This window comes from Myxocyprinus asiaticus, chromosome 32 (assembly GCF_019703515.2).
Source record: "Myxocyprinus asiaticus isolate MX2 ecotype Aquarium Trade chromosome 32, UBuf_Myxa_2, whole genome shotgun sequence".
NCBI lineage: Eukaryota > Metazoa > Chordata > Actinopteri > Cypriniformes > Catostomidae > Myxocyprinus > Myxocyprinus asiaticus.
The window spans coordinates 30,009,170-30,035,042 of record NC_059375.1 but is presented as its reverse complement, the minus strand read 5'-3'; the positions used below and the strand labels follow the sequence as shown (position 1 = coordinate 30,035,042).

At 37.5% G+C, this 25,873-nt stretch overlaps 2 protein-coding genes across 3 annotated transcripts in view; one reads left to right on the top strand and one right to left on the bottom strand.

Annotated features, from left to right (window-relative positions):
• vwa2 (von Willebrand factor A domain containing 2) overlaps nt 1-24,081 on the top strand; it is a 39,029-nt gene extending 14,948 nt beyond the window's left edge. The window contains exons 2-14 of the mRNA XM_051668093.1: nt 986-1,046; nt 5,081-5,155; nt 7,558-7,691; nt 8,892-9,001; nt 14,447-14,641; nt 17,067-17,200; nt 17,286-17,415; nt 18,805-18,860; nt 18,967-19,074; nt 20,962-21,540; nt 21,692-22,243; nt 23,025-23,147; nt 23,940-24,081. Of these exons, the coding sequence (XP_051524053.1) occupies nt 995-1,046; nt 5,081-5,155; nt 7,558-7,691; nt 8,892-9,001; nt 14,447-14,641; nt 17,067-17,200; nt 17,286-17,415; nt 18,805-18,860; nt 18,967-19,074; nt 20,962-21,540; nt 21,692-22,243; nt 23,025-23,147; nt 23,940-24,079 (2,388 nt within the window). The 5' untranslated portion in view covers nt 986-994 and the 3' untranslated portion in view covers nt 24,080-24,081. The remainder of the gene's footprint in view (nt 1-985; nt 1,047-5,080; nt 5,156-7,557; nt 7,692-8,891; nt 9,002-14,446; nt 14,642-17,066; nt 17,201-17,285; nt 17,416-18,804; nt 18,861-18,966; nt 19,075-20,961; nt 21,541-21,691; nt 22,244-23,024; nt 23,148-23,939) is intronic.
• Nucleotides 24,082-24,866: 785 nt separating this feature from the next.
• Nucleotides 24,867-25,873, bottom strand: part of LOC127423625 (actin filament-associated protein 1-like 2) — a 64,343-nt gene continuing 63,336 nt past the window's right edge. The window contains exons 18-19 of one of the 2 annotated variants that reach the window (XM_051668092.1): nt 25,701-25,844; nt 24,867-25,510 (exon numbers count right to left, since the gene is read on the bottom strand). In XM_051668092.1, coding sequence (XP_051524052.1) covers nt 25,469-25,510; nt 25,701-25,844 — 186 coding nt within the window. In that variant the 3' untranslated portion in view covers nt 24,867-25,468. The remainder of the gene's footprint in view (nt 25,511-25,700; nt 25,845-25,873) is intronic. The other variant, XM_051668091.1, reaches the window with a different exon arrangement.

Sequence of the window (25,873 nt, the reverse complement as noted above, 5' to 3'; positions counted from 1 at the left end):
TGAAGAGAAATACATATGCTATTAACTCTATCCCCCAACCCTAAACCTAACAGTCAAAGGAGTAAAAATTTAATCTTAGAGTGAAAATTATAACCTCCAAATCAAGCTCGTCACTGTTTATGCAAATGTGAAAACTTCCTGGTTTCAACATGGGACAAGAACCCAGGTCTCCCACATTGCTGATGTAACACACTATCAGTCGCATCACATGAGAAGGTAAACACACTTGAAATGATTCAAAATTGTCTGATGGGAAATGCTGCTTGACAGTAACTTAGCATAATGGGGCCGATGTCAGGGTGCTGGAACATTTGGAAGCAATATGCAGACTTCCCGTGTGATCAGGTTGATAAAAATACCCGTATAAAAAATTACATTGCTACCCAACAGTGAATGCAGCATTGCACCAATAAAGTGTAGACTCTGAGATGGGCCACAAGGGTTGAGGATGTTGAGAGTCTGACTCGATTTGTATTAGTTTTATTCACAAAAGAAATGTCTGCTTTGAGTGTGCATGGATGCAAAAGAGAGAGAGGGAGATAGAAGAGAAAAAGAATGAGTGGCCAATAAAGAATGTTAGTGTCCTATGTTCTCAGGCCTCACAACCCCTTGACTGGCCAGACCAGGCATCATCCATTAGCCAGAGATTTTGATTGTGGTTTGGATCCTGAAATAGCCCTCAACCTGGCTCTTTGAAAGTCCCATGCATGTCTGACCAATGCCCATGAGGGTCAATAAAAACCTTTTGCTGCCCCACTAACCTCAAGTCCCCCAACTCTTAAATGAAATTCCAAGAAATCTTTCTCTCTCAAATGTGTTTTCCTTTATAGTCTCTCACAGCTGCTTTTGCCTTTGTTAGCATTCTCAAAGCCTTTTTCTTTCTCCTGTAGACACCTGCTCAATAGTTGACCTTATCAAAGCCTTGGTGCTTCCTGCATAAATCTTTCCTAAATTTTAATTGATTGTTGTTTTGTTCACATTTAAGGGTTCAAACATGTCATCTAGCAGCTGGCTGCATGTCCTCCTCATGCTCCTGTTTGGTCAAGGTAAGAGAATTTGCCAGTTTGAAACAGAATTATAAGGTCCTATTTGAAGTATTCCAGAGCACTCAATTAACACAGTGCTTCAAATCTTTATCAACAGATAATCAAACCCCATACGTGATGTTAAAATAAACTGCATTGAGTGTAACCACCATTCCTATCCATGCCTGGGACAAATTGTCCAAAGTTAGAGGTCATAGGTTTGGTTAAAATACTAACAAAAGAAATTTCTACCAATAGCAGAGGATCCATTTGCATTTATGCAATACAATGGCGCAGAGCTGTGCATATTGTTTGTTGACTAAGAAGCAGCGGTCAATTCAGAAATTCAAATTTTAGAATGTTACATTGTTGCAGTGTTGATTTTGATTTGTATATGTATCTGTCTTTATATATTTAATTGTGCAACCCTACATTAAACATGTGTTATTCTCGGTGACTTGTTTATCTGAGTACATTCACTCTAAAAGCATTTGTCCTGCAAGAACAATGGGTGTTATCAGACTGAGGGATGCAAAGATGGTGTATTATGTTTCTTTTTATTTTATTTATATGTGTCATTAGGGGTTAGGGTAACCCTAACCCTGTTGGGTGTAATCCAATTACAAAGTATTTAATTACTGTAATCTAATTACTTTTTAGTAAAAAAAAAAAAAAAAAAAAAAGCAGTGTAATGCATTACATTTTAAATTCTTTTAATCAGATTACATTTATTGACTTTCAATTAATTTAGTTACTTTTAAGTACATAATAAGGTTATGATTATTTCTAATATATTTTTTATGTGTAATACCTGAATTATGGCCCTGTAACGAGTCATTGTGATGGAGAAATGTGAAGTGCTGAGTGTTTGATTTGTGTGTAACAATGACCATGTTTACATGCACTTAAGTAAACGGTTTATTCCAGTTGTTTTTGCAGAAAGCGGCGTACTGAAACGTCATGTAAATGAGAATGGCGATTATCTTACGCCGTTTAAGGGATTAAGAGAAAGCAGGTTTCTCCCAGAGAACGTGCTTAATGTGGTCATATAAACACATAATCGGTGTTCTAGCTGGAAGAGTGCGCATGTGCGTGAACAGACCGGATAACAAACATCATAGGATTGAGCCCAACAACAAGTCAACAAAGCGGAAAGAATTCAACATTTCTCAGAGTACAGTGGGAAAAGCACATACACTATAAACTATACCCATTTATACACACCAATTTAAATTAAAGACGGTCCCTCACATTCACAAATGTGCGTTTGTACATCAAGGCAATCCCGGAGTTTTACGTAAGCGGGAACCCCATTATTTCAGCACAATTCCACTGCATATCCCGATGGAAAGTTATGGAAACAAACACAGCAACAACTCTTGAATATCTGGAAATAAAGCGAAGCAATGGGGAATAAAATAGTGAAGTCTTCCTCGTATACTATGTTTGTTATTTATACAAGCGTCGTGGAAAAAGTACGTTGCTGTGGAGAAAGCTGCTTACTGACAGAGCCGCATGTATACGGGAGTAAAGAGTATGCCACTTATACAGTAAAGGGGAACGCTGCTTTCTCGCAATAAGCCGCATTCTGGTGTCCATGTAAACATAGTCACTGAACAAGAAAAGATCTAGACATTTTGAAGTGGTTGAGCAGAAAAGTGCTTTAGAAAGTAACTTAAAAATAAAGTAATTAGTAAAGTGATTACTTTTTTGATGAAACAATTAGTAAAGTAATATGGTTACAATTTTAGAAAAATATTTAGTCATTTGTGGTGGATTAATATTTTTAAGTAATTTATCCAACTCTGGGCATTACACTGTTTGTTGGCTTGATCAAACCAGGCCTCATTGGATTTCTTCTTCACCTTAAAAGCCTTGAATTGAGATATCTACTCATGTGTTCTTCCAGCATTATTCCCACTACTTTCCAGCACTAACTGGACATATTCCATAAGTCTAAGAAGGGATTTTGACATTCTTCAGACAAAAAAAATGTCTCCTGTTTCCACAAAGCAATCTGTCAGAGGGGATCAGCATGACCCAGTAAGAGTTGACTTGTTCAGGACCACTGTTCATCACCAAACAGTGACTTTAATTGATGTTGGTCATCGATCACATTCTGAACATGAAAATAACTAGCTCTCACATCACATTTCCAATGTTGCCAGTTGATATTTTCTGCTTTAAAGCTTCAATCTACCTGTATACTTACTATACTGTACATGCTGGGATCAAATCATAAAGCTTTAAGGTTGAACACAGGTTTGATTCGGTTAAAGGGGTCATATAATGAGCAATCGAATTTTCCTTGATTTCCTTAAAAAATTATTAGAAATGTATGATAAATATATGATATTGTTTGGGAGCATTGCTCATCCTAAGCAAACAAACACAAAGCAAAAGCAACATAATACAAACAAAATAGTTTCCTGTCAAAAGCAGTAGTTTTGGGTTTTACCTATAGGCCTCCATTATATTTTAGGTTTGGGGTTATAGGGTACTATGTGTACACCATCGCCATCATAAATCTACTGCATAGTGTCAGAATGTTGTCATAGAAATGGTTCATCTTTGAAGATGTAGTTGTAATTCTTACAACTTTCACTGAAGGACATATATAGCCAGGTGTTTTTAAACCTCAGTAAAACATGATCCTGTCTGCTGTTTTTACAGGGTGGATGTTTAACTTGGTTTGTTCAAATTGTATGTAAGGCAGTGTTTAAAGGGGTAATCGAATCTGAGTGAAAAGGATATTAACATGTTTTTGGAGTATTGTAAGAACTTATCTAGGATAGGACGCAAGTGGCTGTTCATTTTGTCCAATATTTTTTATTATAATATTTATTATAATATTTTAAAATTGTTTTTCAATGTAAACATGCACTTTGTGGATGTAATTGACCGTTGCGTTGGGTCTCACTGCTTTTACGGTGTCTCGTGCCATGAACACTGTGCTTTTAAGACTCAGTGTCAATTTAAAAACAGTTAAACTTTTAAAAACCTGTCTCGAGACACTTGCATTATATTATCTTCCGCTGCGCTGTGTCTTGACGTTTTTGAACACAAGAATGTATTCTGTGTTATTGGGCCCTGAAAAAGTGAATACAGTAAAAAAATATTATTTTATGGCAGTTTCTGCAGAATAATGTTCTCAGGATTTTCTCAGTGGCAGAGAATTATATCTAAAAGATATAGTGTTTTATAAAATTTACTATTTTTATGATTTTGCTCTTACCTCTGTATCTTGGTGAAATTTGGTGAGAATTGGAGTGATTCAGGAATGAGTAGATCTGTATTCATCTCCACTATAAATAGGATTACATTTAAATGGGATTAAAATTATGGCCTCATAACTTTTCCCTGACGGAGCTAAAACCCTTTGCCCCCTGATCTAGCCGAGGGGGTTCTGCAGTTTTCTAAGGCCGAAGGCCATTAACATGGTGCAGCGCTGAGAGCGGTCCTCCTCATGATGGCATGAGTGTTAGGAGACAAAAGCAAATGATTAAAGTGTGTGATTCTCAAGCACACTCCACTCTGCAGGAGCATTACGTAGGGACTTCACTCTGCTCTCTGCTCTGGGCTGTTCACATCGCTCTCTCAATCAATTACTGTTTGCGTGAGAGAGCATATTGTTCTGAGCCCTGCTCGCTCGAGCGCGAAACACAGGCCCATCACAGGACAGCTTGACCGTTTTCTTCACATCCAGTGGGCATTGCTGGAATGCCTATGGCTGTGAATTATCCCCCTCCAAAGGATGTTTAGCACCAGCCGTCTCTCACAGGGAGTGAATTCCATGCAGAGCTGTGTCTTGGGGTCAGGTCTCAGTTATCCATGAGTTGTGCTCAAATGACTCATTTGTGCACTCTGTTGTTAACTTTTACAGTGCCTGAGGGGGGTACCTGGGTGAAAATCGAGAAAACATGTCCTGTTATATTATAGTATTGGTTACTAAAAATGATGTACCAATAATCAGATGGTCTGTTGACTTGGTTTATTTCTGTGCCCTTCTTATGCCCTCTATCTTTCGCACTTCCTCTATGTCTATTTCTCTATAGTTTGCTCAGTTTTCTCGGTGCTGGAGATGCAAACGGATCTTGAAACCATTATGAAGATAAACGGTGTTGGAGAAAGTGAGTGCTCACTTTATTTTTATATTCATGTGACGAATCAACATTTACAAACCAGCAATGTAGTGTAGAGGGGCACTATTGAAACTGATTAATGTCTGTGGGAGTAGAGCCACTGATCTAATACCAATGTGTTGCCATAGAAATCAAGGGCGTAGCAGCCACGGGGGACATGGGGCACACTTCCCCACAGTCTTTAAAAAGGTGGTTTTTGAACCCATAACAAGTCCAAATGGTGGATTTGTATGCAGTATTCTTTGTGTTTTTGTTACTTTAGGCTGATTGAGAACCATCCAGCCAATCACAGGTGAGTTTCATGAGCCGAAACAACCCTTACGTAATAGGCCGTTAGTCAGACAGTCTAATCAACGCGGCTCCGTTCATTTCTACAAAGTTGCTTTCGACAATGCTCATTTATCCATGTTTTTTATCGGCATTGATGTTGATCTAAATTAATAATCTAGAGATGAGGAACACACAAACGAGAGTTATTTATCAACATATCGTTCTTGACTGGCAGCATTACGTGAAATGCACTGCAGAAAAAACAAAACAAAGGACGATCCTTCTTTTAAGCACACATTGTAAGTAGAGTTTATCTCAGCGTCTGTGTATTCAATAAGTTATTCTTTTTACATTATGTTTGTGAGGTAAAAGTTTGATCGGATGTTTTTGCCAAGTTAAGCAGATTTAGATTCTAGATCTGTGTTAAATATATAAAGCTATTTTTAATATCAGCTCCTGTTTTTTACCTCTGTGTTGGTGTACAGTCGACAAACTGTAGGAAATAAGATAGCTCTGCTGTGTTCTTAGAACACTTAGGCATTTTACTGAAGTGAATAGATATGTAGACACATTTTTATACATGAAATCGTATGGATGTTATTGAAACTCATAATTATTATAAGACTATTATTGTTGTCTTTTGATAAAAGTCATGCTCAGCAGCTCACAAACTGTAGGGAAATTATACATTTGCCTTGTTCATATAAATCATAAAACCTCTACTAAAGTCTCTTTTTTTAGGTCTGTAGACATACAAATTTTAAAGGATTAAAATTTTCCTTTGATCGTTGATTCAGTGACTAACTCATTTCACACAAGACACTCATCTGTCACCACCTTCTGGCATCACCAGAAATGGTCACTGAACGAATCATGAAATGGATCTGAATTAATTTTGGTGAACGTAGTCAAAACACTCGAGCCACATGGATACATTTAAATCCCAAAATGCACAAGCACAGAGTAAAAAATATAATTATTGTAACTGATTAAATAATTTATTCAGGACCAGCTTGTGCTCAGTCTTTTATTGTCATGTGTGAAACAGAAGCAAGTGCTCCACAAGATGCCCTTTATTTTTGTAGCTAATTTTGCAAAATTTTGCAATTATTTTGCAATACTTGAATCTTTAAAATACTGCAAATATTAGAAGTAAATAATATGTATATATTAATATGTACAGGGCTGCCAACTCTCACACATTTTGTCTGAGTCACGCAATTGACACTGTTCTCACGCTCTCATGCCACACGTTCCAATTCTCACGCAGTGATAACGTCGCGGAGCAAAGAGGGCACTGACAGTTCACGGACAGACAAGACAGAGCAGGCAGCACCGTGCAGCAGCGTCTCTCCCTCTCCTCCCCCCCCACACCACACCAACAACTCTCACGCCAAGCTGAACACAAAAGTTGGCAGCCCTGATATGTATTGTAATATAGTATTACTGTAATATATATTAATACTGCACTGTAAGTGGTGGGTCTGTGCGAGCCACCTACTGACAGCTGTGTTCCCCCCCCCACCCTCCCACCCACTTGACTGTTACGCCCCTGATAGAAATGTCAAGAAGTCAAAAGTCTCTGTATGTGTTATGGAAAACATGTTTATGTGTAAAGAAAGAGGTACATTAAGTTGCATTTGAAACATGTGAAAGAGTCTGTAATGAAAAGAAAGCCTGGGAATGTGTGTGTTATGTGTGTGTCTATGTTTGTGCGTGTGCTCTTACAGACAGTGGCATGCCGTCTGTCTAATCATCCTATTTATGACAGGCAGCGGGTTCTAACATAACAGCTACATGGATTATAATTTAGCCGGTTGACTAGCACAAACTTGCTGTAATGTGTATGTAAGTATTTATCTTTGCTTGGGAGATGAGCTTGAACATGCCACGAGCCACCGCTAAGCTCTTAAAGGTGTCAAATACAGGCCAGTGTTTATCTGAGTGTGCCACTATTACTGCTATTTTACATCACTGCTGTGTTATATTTCATATGTCATGGGGTTAATCCTATTACTCATGACTTTGATGCACTAGTTCAATGGGAACCATGGGAAAGCCAGTAAATGGATTTCAGATTTGTAAGCTTTGTGTTTTCTTCTGTTTGTTTATGTGGTCAGTGATGCAGTGCTCCACAGCCATGGACATTCTCTTTGTGATGGATAGCTCCTATAGCGTTGGGAAAGGAGGATTTGAACGATCAAGGCACTACATGTTAAAGCTGTGTGAGGCTCTGGACATCAGTCCAGACAAGGTCAAGACTCACCAAACTAATGTCAAATTAAAGGGATAGTTTACAAAAAAAAAAAACAACAACAAAAAAATGAAAATTCTGTCATCATTTACTCACCCTTATTCCAAACCCATTTGACTTTGAGGAACACAAAAGCAGATATTTAGCAGAATATCCTAGCTGCTTTTTCCCGTACAATGAAAGTGGATGGGGACAATGAACAGCCGTATTCATGATTAACTTTTATTGTATAGAAAAGAGCAACAGGGTTTGAACTGAAATGAGGGTGAGAAAATAATTGGCTTGGGATCGATGAGGTTTTCACGTATCGATAATCTGTAGATTTTCCTGATGATTATCGATATATATCAGGATTTTTTCAGATATAAATAGGACTGCTCATAGCACAATAGTATTTGTCTTTTCAAACGTATTCCTAAACACAACTTTGGTAAAGTATGAGTGGCAGGGTACGTTCGCACACACCGCTGGCTCGACGTCTCCGAGTCTGTTAAAAATTCTGCAGTGCCACAGAGATCAACTTGCATAGTTTTCCATTAAATTCAACCTAAATCATTATCACAGGAAATAGGATATATACTTTAGTCATTACTGGATGTAATCTGAAAGTATCTTTCATAGAGCCTATCCAATATATTTTCAGTTACAGGTATGTCTTTTTGTGGTTTAACAGATTGAATAAAAGACCTACTCAATGCTACATACAAGGAAATTGCATTATAAAAGTCACCATTTCTAACAGTTTGCACATTTACACCCGCTTCATACACTAACCTGCAAACTCATCAACGTCACTTTGTTAATTCTTTAAGAAGTACAAAAACCTTTGTAATTTTGGACTGCCATCATTTTGTAATGTGTGTGATGCCTTGTCAATGCTGCGACCAGCTTCAGAAAATGTTATGTCGCCCCCTGTGGTCTCCCAAAGCTATTACGTCAGACTACATTGAATAGAATGCAACTGGCAGTGAATTTAAAGCACATAAATTAGGATTCTAATTTGAATGTTGCCTGATGTTAATATATCGATGCCTCAAATATGTATTGATAACATAACGTGCCGATTAATATTCAATTTCAATTTTTGGTGAACTAACATTTACATGACCATTTTTAAATGTTTGGCCTCATGATGTAATTAAGAACAAATAAAACTTCTTATTTGTGTTTAATATACAGTATATGCTCTGTTTTGGCCAGGTGAGAGTTGGTGTGGTTCAGTTTGGTTCCACGCCCAAACTGGATATCAGTCTAGACTCCTATAAGAGCAAGGAGGAGCTGAGGAAGCGGATGAAGAAAATCCACTATAGGTACAGAGATTGTGTGATTTGTCTGTTTAGGGCTTAGCACTTCCTGTGCATGCTCACTTGTGGAGGAAGATAAATATCTTACTCCATTTTATAAGTTATCTAGTATCATTTTATCCTTAGACTATGTCAGCACAGACACAGGGACCTCTGTTTACACTGTACACTCTCTTCATTAGTGATCAAAGATATTGTTATTGATATTTTTTTTAATACCAGTGCTGATTATTAATGCTTTTATGTTTATTTGGCCAATATCTAATATGCATAGCCGATTTTTAATTATGGTTTTATTTCTGCTTTTAGACACAGTAATAACCAAGTCGTAACTAACCTCTAAAGGCGAACAGCCTGCTTTACGAGACTAATATTGCACATTTCTTTAACCTGTTTTATTGGCAATATCCACTTGTCCAAGACTCTTTACTTAATTAAAGGAATGTTCGGGTTCAATACAAGTTAAGCTCAATTGGCAGCATTTGTGGCATAATGTTGATTTCCACAAAAAATTATTTTGACTTGTTCGTTGTTTAAAAAAAAAAAAAAAAAGAATATTACAGTGAGGCACTTACAATGGAAGTGAATGGGGCCAGACCATAAACATTAAAATACACACTGTTTCAAAGTATAGTCACAAGACATAAACATTGTACGTATTAACATGATTTTAGTGTGTTTAAATCGTTAACTAAGCTTATCTGTGTTGTTACATCCAAAATGACAAATTTGTTGTCATGAACGTAACACCAGTGAACCCTGTAATCCGTATTAGATCAAACTTTACACAGATAAGGTTAGTAAGTGATTTTATCACCCTGAAATCATGTTAACAAGTAAAATGCTAACTACTTGTGGCTATACTTTTGAAACTCTGTGTTTTTAGCATTTATGGACTGGCCCCATTCACTTCCGTTGAAAGTGCCTTACCATGACCACAAATTTAATAAACGAGGGTTCAAGTCTAAATTAATATTTGTGGTAATCGACATTATGCCACAAATGCTATTAATTGAGCTTAACTTCTGTTGAACCCTCAACATTCCTTAAATTCATCTTAAATGTATGTTTTGGCATCTAAGACTTTTAGATGAAACAAATGTCTTCCACTATGTGAGTTCATTTTAGTTTCGGGTTATGTCTGACTTTATTAGTAAACCCGATATTAATGACCTGACATACGATGGTTCAAAATATCTGTCAAACCGATTATCGGTCTATCTTTACTCTTTCATTTGTGTGCATGTGTATCTGATTGTGCCGTGGTATTATGGATGGGTTGAATTGATGGTTTTTTGGGGTAATGACAAGTAGGAGAATTACAATCTGAGCATACAGCTGGCTTGAACTTCATCACCCAGTCAGGACATACCACATCTCCTTGACAGGGTGTGAAATTACCGTTGCGGATTCCCACCCCATGAACATATCAGCACTTGTCTGTCTAGCTGAACAACCGTGAGCGAAGATGATCCCAGCTGTGCACATGCCTGCTTCTCCACTGGTACTCAGTCAATATCTGCAGAATGGAAGTGATCATGTTTTACAACACTGAATAAAGGAGCATTGTCAGTAGTTGACAGTGACAAATGTAGTTTTTATACCATAGTTTGAGAACATTTTAAGGTATGAAACAGTAGTAGGCAGGGTCCAGAATTTTTTGCTACATCTGCCAATGGCAGGCGAATTGCAAGAATTTACCAGCCATATGCAACTGTATTTTGCATTATTTCCTTAAAATATACAGATTATACTCATTGTCCTCTGACAAGCCCTATTTACTGTACATGTTTTTCCCTTGCATATTTATGGCAATCAGTACAGGTCATTGCATCACTCGCATAATCATATTAATTTCATAATTTGTCAGCATCACTGAAAACATAGCATAGTATGGTACATTTAAATAAAACTTTTATTTTTTTCAGATAAATTGAGACCGCAGGACAGTTGACTATGGTGTAGAAAGACAGAATTGTGTTGAAATTTGTGAATTAATCTCTCCTTGTGATTTGCTTGCAATGCACTTCGAACACTCATCTCAGATGTGCTTTTAATTACGTCATTAACAACTAGTTGTTTTCAGTTTTGTTCACACTACAAAGATTTTACCTCTTCGGTTTGACTTGGTTCCTGAATCTCAAATGGTAGCTAACAACATTAAGGTCATAGGTTTGATTCCCAGGTAATGAACATAGCCTACAGAAAAAAACAAATGTATAGCTTAAATGCAATGTACTGTATGTCCAGTAAAAGCATCTGCAAAATCCATAAATGTAAATTTGCTAATCTCTTTCGTAAGAAAAAACGGCAAAGGTGAGACTATCGTTCTTACATTGCGAAATGGACCATCCATTATGTTGTAATTCCTAAAAACAGTTAATGGCCAGCTGTTTTATTTACTTCGAGTGCTAATTTTGGACCCTGATTGTTGAATTTCTAAAGTGCAAAGAATGCATTTAAACTGGAAAGTAAGGTAAGAGGAGTCTAAATTTGCCCAAAGATGAAGCTGCAGCCAGCATGAACCAGAGATTGTTCAGAATGGTTTAGGTTTCACTATGAGGGGTACATTAAGGACACGGCGCAGTGAAGGGAACTAAAGGCTTCTGTGTTATCCTAAGACCCTTGAGGGGCCACTGTAATTAAAGTAATAAGAGATTAGAGTACAGGCAGTCAATGAACACTCCCTGCTAGTCTGTCATCTTTATTGTATACTGTGATGTTGACTGCACTGGTGTGGGTATCTGATTTACTGTTCCCCACAGTGGCAGTGGTGGAAAGAGTACTGATTTTTTTTACTTAAGAAAAAGTACTGCTACTGAAGAAATAATTCACTTGAGTACATGTAGAAGTACTGAGAAATATTTAGTAAGAGAAAATAAGTAGTTTGATGAAAAACTACTCAAGTAATTATGTTACAAGTTACTTTATGAAAATTGTATTATATATATAGTTTAAATGCTTCCATTTTTAGAACACAAAGACATTTTTGTTCTTGAAAGAAATTGATGCTTCCTTTCAACAAGGATGAATTAAATTGATCAAAAATACTGGCAAAATCATTAATTGCAAATTATTATTACGGTTTGAAATAATTGTTTTAAGTGGTATTTATTCAATTTTTTCTTTACCCGTGATGGCAACATATACTGTGTCACCTATTCCTTACAAAAACATTCTAAAGTGCTAATTTGGTACTCAATAACTTTTTTTTTTTATGATTAGAACAATTGAAATTGGTTGCGCTACCATGCGGAAATCAAAATACAGTGGGTTTTTTCCCCATTTGCTGAGGTACTGAGTTCTTACAAGTTGCTTTACACTTGCAAGTCAAATTTTGGTTTTAAAAATAGGCAAAAAAACACATTTCTCCGATGAAAAGCTATTACATATTAAGGTTTTGAAAAATGAATATCTAACAAGCATAGAGAGGGAAGTGGACGGCCCAGATGCACAACAAAAAGACAAGTAAATCACAGTCTCTAGTTTGAGAAACAGACTCCTCACAGGTCCTAAACTAGCAGCTTCTAAATGCCAAAGACCTGCACTGCTGCAAGAGGATTCTTGGACAAACTCAAAAAAGACAAAATCGTCTCTAAACTACATAATGTGCATTGTGACTGAAACACATTCCTATTTCAGGTTTATTCTCATTCACGTATGTCCAAGTATTTTGGCTATTAAGTTAACATACTGTACAAAACTAATATAATGCAATATCATAGAGTAAATTTATCCTCTATAATATTGCAGCAATTATCCAGATATGGAATGAGATTATTAAGCAAACTGTTATCAACTCCTACATGCCAACTGAATAAAATAAGGCAAAAAAATAAACATTTCACACAGTGTTTAGTGAGAGATATGATTGATTCAAACACTAAAAGTGGTTGTTCTGTATATGTATTATTGTATTACATTTGTAATAATAAAGTCTTAATTAACATTATGGTTATTTAACATATTGAGATATTATTATTATTAAGTAAATTGTAGCATTTGGTTACATTATGTTTTGTGATTTCTTATACCTTCTTTATATAACATCCATCCCTTGCGCACTTTTGGCCTCTAGCGGGTGAGGCTTTTCAGACAGATAAACAGCAACACAGGGCAGGGAAGTACAGTACAAACCGTAAGCGAGAGTGTTACCTGCTAGGACGGTTTATTTTGAACAAGAGTGGCGAATGGTTACGGAATTTAATGCAGGAGTATAATACCGATCTGATGTGGATTGATAGAAGCAGAGAGCCCATCTGTGCACACAATGGTGCGAGGAATCTGACAGCGGGAAAAAACATAATGTTCAGTGAAAAGTCAAAATGAGTGTAATTGTAAATGTAATTGTAACTATATCAGATATTATTATTTATAAAACATGGGAACTCATTGCTTGGGCATTTTTTACCTCTATATTTTGAATTTCAGGGATATTTTTGTTAATTTTGGTGGCATTTTTGTCCTGAGTCCCCTTTAATTTTCAACACTATTGGCATTGTATCTTTCTAAGGTATATAAAAAGTTTGTTTTAGACATATAGTAGCAAGTGAACAAGACATCCCCACATATATATGTAAAAATACATTGTGTTAATGTTTGATACAGTTAAAACATTGCTTACCTTAAAAACAAGTGAAGTTTGATCAGTGGTTAAACGTGTTCAGATGGTTCCCTCATACCTGAATGAACGGCTCCTTTCCAGAATAAAATGAAATATGCTGAAAATCACAGTATTACAGTTCTTGTATAGTGACAAGGCAGAAAGTCTATGCTAGAGAAGAGGACACTGGTGGCAGTTTATGAGAGCCGTTGTGTTCATAATTCTGTGCCTTTCAGGCTTCTGTTGTGCTGCGCACAGCCCGTTTTAGTTTATAAACAGATTTAGCGGTAATAACTTGCCGATTTCTTCTTCCCAAAAATTCAGAAATATTAGGTTTTTTTGTTTTTTTACTTTGTAATTGTGGTGAAAAATACATGTAGCGAAGTTGAATACTTCATTTTTAATAAACACAAGTAAAAGTAAAAGTGCTATTATTTATTTATACTTAAAAAAGTAGAAAAATGTACTCAAGTACTGTAACAAGTGTAGTTGTAATTCGTTAATTTCCACTTCTGCACAGTGAAAGTGTTACAAGTCACAAAGGTTAGTAATAAAGACTGGAATATCTTGTAACAGTAATACGTATATGCAGCAGTGAACACTCAGTAACACCAGTCACTGTATACCTCACAATAGTTTACTATGATATTTCAGATTCTGTTTTCAATTTTTTCTCTTTAAAGACCCCAGGAAATTGCCTGTTAAGTGCAGTTTCTTTCCTGTGTTTCTTTCCATGTTTTTAAATAGCAAATAGGCTTTAGTTACATAATTTCATGGGCTATTTAAAATGCTAAAACACAAATTGAAGTTATTGTGTCTATATAAATGTCTGTCTCTTTCTTGCTCAGAGGTGGCAGCACACAGACAGGTCTGGCTCTGAAGTTTGTTCTGAGGAAGGGGTTTTCCAGTGGAAATAATTCTACATCGCCACGTGTTGTCATCCTTTTATCTGATGGAAAGTCCCAGGGGGCAGTGCAGCTGGCTGCCTCGGAGCTCAAGCTGTCTGGAGTGACTCTGTTTGCCGTGGGGATCCGTTACCCAAGGTAACACATAACACTTCCATTAACTTCAGTCACACAATAAAACCCTCACAACTCCAATTATCTGCTATATCTCAAATAACCCTTCAAAAACACGTAAAGGTCATCTATCACACCAAAATCAAATCAAATCACTTTTATTGTCACACAGTAAAACATATGGAAATCATGGAAATCAAACATATGGAAATCAAATGGCAGAAATAAGAAATTAGATTTTGCTTAAAGAAAATAATAGTTTTAGATCTATTGAGATTTTTGCGTTGTGACAATATTATTTTTACAACAATTAAAGGAATGTTCCAGAATGTTCAAACAAGTTAAACTCAATCGACAGCATTAGTGGCATAATGTTCATTAATGCAAAAAATAATTTAGCAATTTTTATTAAATTATTTTAAATATTTTGTTGATTAAAAAAGAAAAAAAAAATCATGGTTAGAGTAAAGCACTTACATTGAATAGGGCAAGCCCATAAACATTAAAATACACACTTTCTTTGTGGTAATAAGTAGAATGCAACAAATTCTGTCATGTAAGCTTAACTTGTATTGAACCTCACTTGTTCCTTTTAACATACCTTCCAGTGAGCACGCCGAGAAAAAAATATAAATAACTACAGACCATTAACCAACACAAAGTAGGTATCATTTAAAATCTTAGAAGCTGTACTTTACTATGAGTGTAGGCATTAAGACCAAAACTAAACAAGTGCTTTGAAATTTTCAGACAATTCAGAAGTGTTCTGTTTTGATAATTTATTAATAATTTTGCACTGTACATATTATTGTAATCTGTGAAAACATTAAACTGATTAAATAGCCATGTATCATATGTCGTTGGAAAGCACTCAAAGAGTAGTATAAAACCAGCCTATTTGTTTGTACTCACAGACAAAATATAGCGAGTAATAGCTAAGTACATGTCTTTGACATACATGTTACATGCAAACAGAACATAAAATATCACATACCATTACTTAGAAGAGGAGGAAGTTTTTTGTTTTTTGTTAAAACGTGCTCACACACAACTTAATCGGATGCATAGATCATTAGATAATCCACACGAAGCACAATGTGCACACAGCACACAATGTGCTATTTGGCTCATTGGAAATGATGTAGTACGTGGTCCGGCGTCATGGAACACTAAATCAATTGTATTAGGATTCAGATTGCTGCAACCAGAGGTGGAAGTCATCCAAATATGGGCAGAAAGGATCGTTCACTCTAATTACATATGGCCACCAGGAGATGGCGCACATGACACAGACTCAATAATGGCTTAAATGACACAGAATGAACTGAATGAGATCTCATTACTCGTACCTTTTTATTTGATTGCTTTGTTGTATCAACACAAACTTTTACTCAGTTACGGGTGACATGATTGGGAAGAAAACAAAAGCAGTTTTTCTGAGCTACTTTACACCCTGAGATATATAATGTCAATTTTTTTTTTTTTTTTGGCTGAAGTTGTTTTGTGATTTTTGTAAGCAGTTTCTTAGGCTGAGAGTCTCATCATTTATCACAATCTACAGTATATAACAATCTATAACATTAAAATGATAAACAATTTACCCTCTCTGTTTTTTTGTTATAGGCCTTTAATTTTGGGCATGCCACGGAAACAGGAAACCTTTGACCCCCCTCCCCCATGTATATTGTACTTTGATATATCATGTTATTGATTGATTTCCATATATTTATGTACTTTAATATGTACATGTTACTCCAAGGTATGTAAAAGAATACCATGGTATTATCATGGCACAGGTCCAAATACATGGAATCCCTATTGTACCATGCAAAAAACAGGGTAATACCATGGTGCTTTTTGTAAGTGCAAGCAGCCCTGTTTTGCAGGTAATGGTGCTGTTTAAATGTTTTAAGCTCAATTAGTCAGTGAACATGTGCTGACAGCTCTCTGACACAAGAGCAGTACACTGACAAATGTGTTCTAGTACACTAAAAGACTGCTGACAGTCTGAATGTGTTAGTTTGTCTAAAGATGCTCTGAGGTGTTTTTCTTTTTGGTTTGAGGCTTTGTGGCAGCTTCCCAACAGGTGCCGGAAGAAAAGAGAGTCTTGGTGGATAAATTCATCTTAATGGCCAAATCTAACAGCTGGGAATGTATCTCTAGAGATGTTTTTGTGGATTACTGATGTTTAGATGAATGATGTAGCTCAGAGCTCTTTCAGAACCATATGCTTTGGCATCTCACAGTATATCCACAAGAATTTTACTGCAGCATATGGTCTGTAATATAAATTTGTCTGTGTAAAACCACAGCTTATACATTCACTTGCCTTTTGCTGTAGTTTAGTGGTTAAAGATCTAGGTTAGTAACTAAAAGCAAGATCAAGGCACTAGAGTCCCCTTTCTCAACTGTCTTTCTCTCTCTCTCTCCTCAACTTGCTCCTCTGTAGGTGGGAAGAGCTTCGCAATTTGGCGAGTAGCCCATCGGACACTCATGTGTTCTTTGCAGAGCACTTCAGTGATGCTGTGAACGGGTTATTTACCACCCTCACCACCTCATCAGTCTGCAATGCCATTCCCTCAGGTAAAACACATCACCTGACCGTCCACACAATCACCTGTGACTCTATCAATAGCGAATCATATTGCCTGTGCTCTGATGTCTGTAGGGTGTAAGGTGGAGTCTTACCCGTGTGTGCAGAAAACCCTGGAAACGGTTAGAGAGCTTCAGGGAAATTTCATTTGCTGGAAAGGGTCCAAGGGATATTCACCATACACTTCCCTCTGCCCTTATTACAGGTAAACGCATGCATACATTACCAGTCAAAAGTTTAGACATATCTACTCATTCTTTATTTAAAGTATCTCCCTCATTTTAGAGGAATCAAAACTATGAAATAACACAAATGGAAATATGGCAGTGGTGTAGTGACCAAAGAAAGTTAAACAAATAAAGACAATCTTATATTATAGTTTCTTCAAATAGTCAACCTTTGCCTTGATAACAGCTCTGCACACCCTGGGCTTTTTCTCAACCAACTTCATGAGGGATACACCTGGGTTTAAAAAAAAAAAAAAAAAAAAAAAAAAACATTATTAAAGGAGTTCCTGTGTATGCTGGCCAACTCATCCATTTAAGTGTGTTTTTTTTTAAATTCTTATTCATTTAAAGGAAAATGAAAATTCTCTTATTATTTACTCACCATCATGCCATCCCAGATGTATATGACTTTCTTTTTTCTGCAGAACACAATGGAAGATTTTAAAAAGAATATCTGAGCTCTGTAAGTACATACAATGCTAGTGAATGGTGACCAAAACTTTGAAGCTCCAGAAAGCACATAATTGCCACATAAAAGTAATCCATATGACTCCAATGGTTTAATCCATGTCCTCTGAAGCAGTCTAATCATTTTTAGGTGTGAACAGACCAAAATGTATCTCCTTTTTTTAGGCTCGATTACACTTCCTAATGCTTGACTCATGTGCAAAGCACTAGATCACGCTAGGAAGTGTAATCAAGTTTGAAATCATGATTGCCAAGGAGACTGCTGATGTCAAGATTTATAGTGAAAAAGGAACTACATTTTGGTCTGTTCTCACCCAAAGTCAATTAGATTGCTTCATGAGACATGGATTAAACCACTGGAGTATATTTATGTGCTTTCTGGAGCTTCAAAGTTTTGGTCACCATTCACTTGCAATGTACAGAGCTGAGATATTCTTCTTAAAATCTTCAATTGTTTTCTGCACAAAAAGAAAGTCATACACATCTGGGATAGCATGAGGGTGACTAAATGATGAGAGAATTTTAGCTAAACTATTCCTTTAAATTTTAGGAACAATTTATACTTGTCTACAAGCCTTTTAATCAGAATGTATTTAAGATCATGAGAAACATAAGTTCAGTCAGTTGTGTCTGAACTGACTGGTGTCTATAAACACACACACACACACACACACACACACTAATCACCACGATACACTGTTTCACTCACTTTCTCACCATTATACACCAGCATAGATCATTAATCATTAAGATGCTTCAGATCTGAGCTTATTGTATTTGCATTGTATCATATTGTGTGAAGTTTCTCTGGCTTGTGTTGAGGTTTCATGCCCTAATGTAAAACTTAAAGGTGTTCATTAACATATTTATGCAAACTGGTTTAACTTTTTTTGTTACAGAAATAACAAGGTTTACAAGCAACACCCCGTTCTCTGTCACAGAACTATATGTCCTGGTAAGAGGACCATATAATCCGAATTTTGCAGTGATTTCATACTTGTAATGAATATTTTATTCCATAATCCTTTCTAATTCTCATTGATGATCTCATTTGTTCTCAGACCCATGCGATTCTCAGCCCTGTCAGAACGGTGGGACTTGTGTATCTGAGGGACTGGAGAAATACCGCTGTGAGTGTCCTCAGGGCTATGGCAGTGACCCTAACTGTGGTGAGTTCACATGTTCTTCTCTTCCCATACTCTCACCATCTAATGAGCTGTCTCTGTCTTATGTTTAATGAATCATTTGCATGTTGTTTTGGTGGGTTTGGTTGGCTTGTGTGTGTTCTTGTTGTCACAATCAGCCTATGGTGTTATGTTACAATGAGGGTCAGCTTTCTGTTGAGGTCATTGTTGACTGAAATACACCTAGAGGGTTCTTATGTCCCTCAGATGAAAGGGATAGTCTAATTATGATTGCGCTAAAACCACACTTTTCCTGTCTACAAATGCTCCCAAAGAAGGAAATTGTATTGCCTTGTGCATTGAAATGCAACAAACCTAGAATACAAACGGTAACTTATGCAAAGTAAATGCTAGTTTTGAACTGTTTTTTGATTGTTGACAAAGTTTGGTCCACTTTGCAGCTTATTCTGGCTAAGAACTGCCCACTTAGACTGGATGAATGTCTGACTGACATGTAAAGTGACCAACTACAGTTTGTTTTGTTTTTACACACCATTTAGGGGCAGGTAAATGAGAAATCGATGACACCACAATAACAGCACATTCAAATAATTGCACAGTATTCCCTGAGAAAGGTTGTACAGGAAGCAGCAAATAAATGATGCTTTTTATGAATATGCTCTTTTGAGATATGGGGGTGGGGGGGGGGGGGGGTAGAGTAGTTACCTTTAATTGATTCAGAGATAGAAGCCGTCAACGATCACATGACATAGAATACTCAGGCCAGTCAGAGCGTGATGACACACTTAACCTCCCCCTGTCAGTCAGTGTGAATGGCATCACAGGCAGGGGTTAGATCTGATGACCTCACTTACCTGTGGAGTGACAGACGGCCTTTTTGTTTGTTTATGCTGGTCATACCTGCATTTTTGTCTCGGGATATGTGTTAATGGGACAGAAAGAATGGATGAAGTGAAATGAATGACTTGTATCAACTGAACCTAACTTTAAAGTCAACTAAAATAAACACAACATTAGGCTGAAGAGATTTGTTAAGCATGTTCTTTTGTTCCAAGCATACAATTCTTAAAGGAATAGTTCCCTCAAAAAGAAAATTCGGGCATTATTTACTAATTTTGTCCCTAATCCATATTTTCTACACTCTAGTTTCTACTTTTCTACTTTCTTACTTCTGTCAAACTAAAAAGGAGAAATTTTGAAGAATACAGTGGTCACTTTTTTCCATGCAATTACAATGAATGGGGACTGAGGCTTTCAAGCTTCAAAACAGACACATAAGCGCCATAAAAGAATTAAAAAAATTGTTCCATTCTTATTTTGAGCTATATTCCAAGTCTACTGAAGTCATGCTATAGCTTTGTGTAAGGAACAGATTGAAATGTAATTCTTCCTGGCGTGTTGATGAGTTCATGAGAGAAATTCTGTCTTGTTTTGTGAACAATTAATTGGTTTTTCCAGTTCACAAAACTGTCCCCCATGGCCAGGGCCGTTTTTAGCTATAAGCGGTATAAGTGGACGCTTAGGGTCTCCGAGCCACCAGGGGGCCCCACAAAGCAAGGTGGTTTATATATATATATATATATATATATATATAAATATATATAAAATAAAAGCTGCGAGGAAGACTCAGGCAGCTGTTATGGCTCAATTAGACAGTTATAGGGGGGCCCCCTTGTGGCCCAAGAGGGAAGGGAGAATGTAACTACAATTCATGGGTGGGCTTTGTTCTGGGGGTGGGGGGGGTGCTCCAAGGATTTCGCTTAGGGCCCCCATATGCTCAGGAACGGCCATTACAATTCTCCTTTTGAGCTCCACAGAAGAAAGAAAGTCATACAGGTTTGGAACAATGAGAGGGTGAATAAATGATGACAGAATTTTTTGTTTTTGTAACCATGTCCTGCTCTTTCCCAGCTCCTTTGCTGAGTTTTGACTGCTCTGTGGATGTGCTCTTCCTGGTAGAGGGCTCCACCGCTCTCACTCTGGAGGGGTTCTTACGCTTTAAGTCCTTCCTGAAGCGCTTCATGCAAGCTGTGCTAAGCTCCGACACCCCTGTGAAGATGGGGCTGGCCCAGTATGGCAATGATGTGAAGATCGAGGCCAAAATCGGGGAGAATAGAGACCCAGCGAAGCTGATTCAGGCTGTTGAGGGTCTGCAATACCGTGGTGGGCCAGCCAAGACTGGCAACGCTCTTCGCTATGTCACACGTCACGGCTTCCAGAGTGCGCCCGTCTTTGCTGATGTTCAGGACAACCTGCCGCGAGTTATGGTGCTGCTTACGGGCACACTGTCTGCAGACCCTGTGGTGGAGTCTGCGAAGTATGCACGGGACAGGGAGATCTTCATCATCGGTATAGCACCAGAAGGGATGAGAGCAGAAATAAACAACATCACTGGAAACCCTCAGCGCACCATCACATACCATTCACCTGACAGATTGAGTGCTAAGATTCCAGAGCTTAGAGCCAAAATTTGCAGTGTGGACAACCAGGGTAAAAATCTGCTCTGTCTGTGACTTTTTTTTACAGTGCTTGCAACACAGATATGTAGTGATAATCCCAAGCATTCCTAACCCTTAGTATTATCATGCTTTAGTTTGGCTATATTTAATTTTATCATACTAAACCCTTTTGTGTTTGATAGGCTGTCTGGGTCAAGCACTGGACCTTGTCTTTGTACTGGATGCCTCCAGTGGTGTAGGCAAGGACAATTTAGTCCACCTTCAAGACTTTGTTCGGAGCACCTCAGTGCAGTTCGACATCAATCGAGACGTTGCTCAGGTTGGACTTGTGGTTTATGGGAGGCGGCCCATCACGGTCTTCGACCTAGACAAATATGACTCGGGCTCTGCTGTGCTGAAGGCAGTGGGAGATGCCTCTTATCTGGGTGGAAAAGCCTCCATTGGCTCAGCCCTGCTCCACGTCCACACCCAAAGCCTGACGGTGGGGAAAGGGGCACGGCCTGGGGTCAATAAGGCCGTTGTGGTGCTGACCGATGGGACGGGTTCAGAGGATGCGGCAGTGCCTGCCCAGAAGATCCGTGATAGCGGAGTGTCAGTGTTTGTGATTGGTATAGGGGACATGCAACAAGATGTTCTCTTCCGCATTGCCAGTTCTGAGGATCACATGATAATTGTCCCTTCCTACGATGATCTGAAATATTCTGAGGATGTGCTGGTACAGATGGTGTGTGCAGGTAAGAGAGGACAAGCATGCTTAAAGGAATTGGTCACCCAAAAATGAAAATTCTCTCATCATTTACTCGCCCCCAAGCCATCCCAGATGTGTAAGACTTTGTTTCTTCTGCAGAACACAAACAAAGATTTTTAGAAGAATATCTCAGCTCTGTAGGTCCATACAATGCAAGTGAATGGTGACCAAAACTTTTAAGTGCCAAAAAGCACATCAAGGCAGCATAAAAGTAATCCGTAAGACTCCAGTGGTTTAATCAGTGTCTTCTGAAGCGATCCAGTTGTCATTGCAGTCTCTAGGCACTATCATGATTTCAAGCTCGACTTCCTAGTGCTTGATGCATGCGCAGAGCGCTAGCTGTCGCTAGGAAGTCATGCTTGCCTAGGAGACTGCTGATGTCAAGATTTATAGTGAAAAGGAAGTTATCTTTTGGTCTGTTTTCATCCAAAGCCAATTGGATCACTTAAAAAGACATGGATGAAACCACTGGAGTCTCATGGATTACTTTTATGCTGCCTGTATGTGCTTTTTGGAGCTTCAAAATTTTGGACCCCATTCACATGCATTGTATGGACCTACAGAGCTGAAATATTCTTCTAAAAATCTTCTAAAAATCTGTGTTCTGCAGAAGAAAATAATACGGTGAGTAAATGATAAGATCATTTTTATTTTTGGGTGAACCATTCCTTTAAATGATCATATGCCATTAATATCCACCTTTGAAAGTATTTTTGATCTCTGATATATTTTAATTCTTCTGTTTTTCTCTGTAATTCTCTCTTTAGACGTGAAGAAACCTGTTAACCTGTGCAGTCCCAACCCTTGTATGAATGATGGCGTGTGTGTTCTGTTGAACGGCAGCTACCGTTGTGAATGCCGTGGCTGGAAGGGCCCACACTGTGAAACACGTCCGTACAAATGCCTATTGTTTAATCTTTGTGCAGTAGTAGATATTCTTTTCTTTTACAAATGTACTGTATATCAATTTATATATAAGTATAGGTAGTTGTACGCAAGAATGTGTACAGTCTGAACGGCCCCTTACTTGTCCATGAGCAAAATGCTGTTTAAAATAGTTTTAGATGGAGTATAGCATGCCACAGCTGGACAAGTCAAGTCAGTATTTTATGTAAACTACCCATATCTATAAGGGATAGTGTATATTATATAGGTGCTGTAACTGATCACTATTTCAAGTTTTCATAATTTTGAATGGCCTTTTGCTTTATTGCAGTTCACAAATATTCCTTTGGTGTGACACATGGACTTTAAAAAGGATCAATATTCTATGTAGTTTCTCAAATATATATGAAGTCTTAAAACAACTGCATGTATAATAATTATACAAGAATTAGAAAAAGAAAAGAATAATTTTTAATTAAAATAGCTTTTGATGAAGCATGCCACTATGAATAATGTCACTGCTTGACATTACTGGTCAACTACCCATATACACACACATACATAGTTAAAAACAGATCCTCGTTATTTAACCCAGGTAATATTTTTATATATATATATATATATATATATAATTAAAACTTGCCTTCACACATCTGTTTATGTCAATGCGAAATGTCATTTGTCCTGACCTCTGAAGGTGCAATCAATTTTGGTGTTTTCAGATTGGACAAGGGTTTGGCAGGGTATATTTTACAATTTTGATTTATGTATTTGATTTATTGGACTGTCTTTTGCAGGAAGCCGAGATCAGCCATCCAGAGGAGATCTCCCTAAACCTGTAGGCCTGAGGCGCCAGCAGCACAAGAGTGAGAAAGAGCTGCTGCAACGCTATCGGGAGCTCCGCAGGAGACATGCCTCCCGAACACAACACAGATAGACAGATACAAAACAGACAGACACATATAAGCACAATTCCACCACATATACATTAACAGAAAGAGCCACAGCTCAGTGACATGAGTTAAAAATCCTTTTGCATTGCTCTTCATACAGGAGGAAATGGTAACACTAAACAGATTTAGCCCAGCTCAGGAGGTTATCTTGCACAGGATGCTGCAGCTAATGAAGATACAACACTTGGCCTACTAAACCCATTTATTCTCCAGTCAGAAACAAACCACTTCATCTTCCCATATCTTTCCCAAGTGCTCTTCTTAAGAACGTGCTGATAAATGGTGAACATACCAGACGACACCTCAAACAGGATATGTGTTTCTGTTATTACATGAATTTTATAAATGCCTTTAGTGCCTTAAATTATTTTTCATATTAGCAGTCCATATTAAAGGGTTGTGATGATTTCTGTATTATAAGACCCAGAATTTTGGAGGTTTTATGTGTTCTATGGAGCATTGCGTGTTTGACTCTTTATGGATTTTTGCAGTCTACTTGTGATCTGTTATGTTGAGAATTCCTTTGTGTTACAGAAAGCCTTTTGACCATAATATTTATTTTGTATCCTAATCGACAGTGGTGGTTTGTCCAAATGTAAGGCCACTATTATTAATTTTTTTTTTTCACTTTGAGTCTACCTACAATCATTTCCAGTGTTTAAGTGTTGTTTTGGTTCCACCTACTGGTGAAAATGCATTTCTGTTCATAATTATATTTTCTTCAACTTCAAAGCAGGATGTCTGGTGCTTAGGATAAATTGAGGCTTTGGGTAAATGTGCATTGTTGTCAGTACAAACATTTATTTGAATAAAAAGTGCATGTTTCAGCTAGCGTACAGTAACAAATCAAAACAACACTGAACGGATATGTAATATGTATATTCACATCTTGGCTACCAGCATATATGAACCAAGCTACAATGTACCAGGTGTACCAAATGGCTGATTTAAAGGTCTTCACTTTAGATTCCATGTTTTAATCTAAAAATAGTGGTTTTCATTGCTCTTCCAATGGTCTCTTCTCAAGCTTATGTAACACCAATCATATTATGTGCACACCACTGTATAAACTTATAAACTCAATAAATCCTTTCCTTTTTCTTACATAAAAATATATTTAAAATCTATCATTGTCCAGTGGCATTATTTGGCTGGGAAACATTGGGGCATTTTAAAGTATTGTATTGCATCAGCTGCCTGCATGTACCCAGTACCATCTCAGCCTCTTGATTGCAGATGAGCAGGTATGGGGGATGGTGTGGTTTCAGAAGGGTGGAGCTTGCAGGTCTTTGGACACACCCTCTCTCCCTACCTGCCTGAAGCATTTGCTTTAGCAGTCATTTGAGCTTTAGCTAAAAAGTCAATTTGCTCTTTTAATTCTCATCCACTAGGTTGTTGATTTTTTTCTCCCATTCCTGCACAAAAAGCAAAAGATAGAAATATTTTACAGAGTGTATTTTAAATCAGAATAAAAAATATGTAAAGAATGGATTGAATAATGAATTCCCTTACAGTTGCTATGACAGAGTTATGTATTTCTTTAAATCATAAACATCAGAGGCTAAGCTCCCTGTTAGGATTATGGATATGTAAGTGTATTGTTACCATGGCCTTCTGCAGAACATTTCCTTTGTTGGATGCCATGATGGACAGGGGTCTGTTTTTCAGCACTGTGGCAGAGTTGATAGGTGAATCTTCATTGTTGGTTGGCATATTTGGAGCAAGGGTGGAGACAGGTGCTGCCTTGGGCTAGAAAACAAGACACAATTTAATTTTAG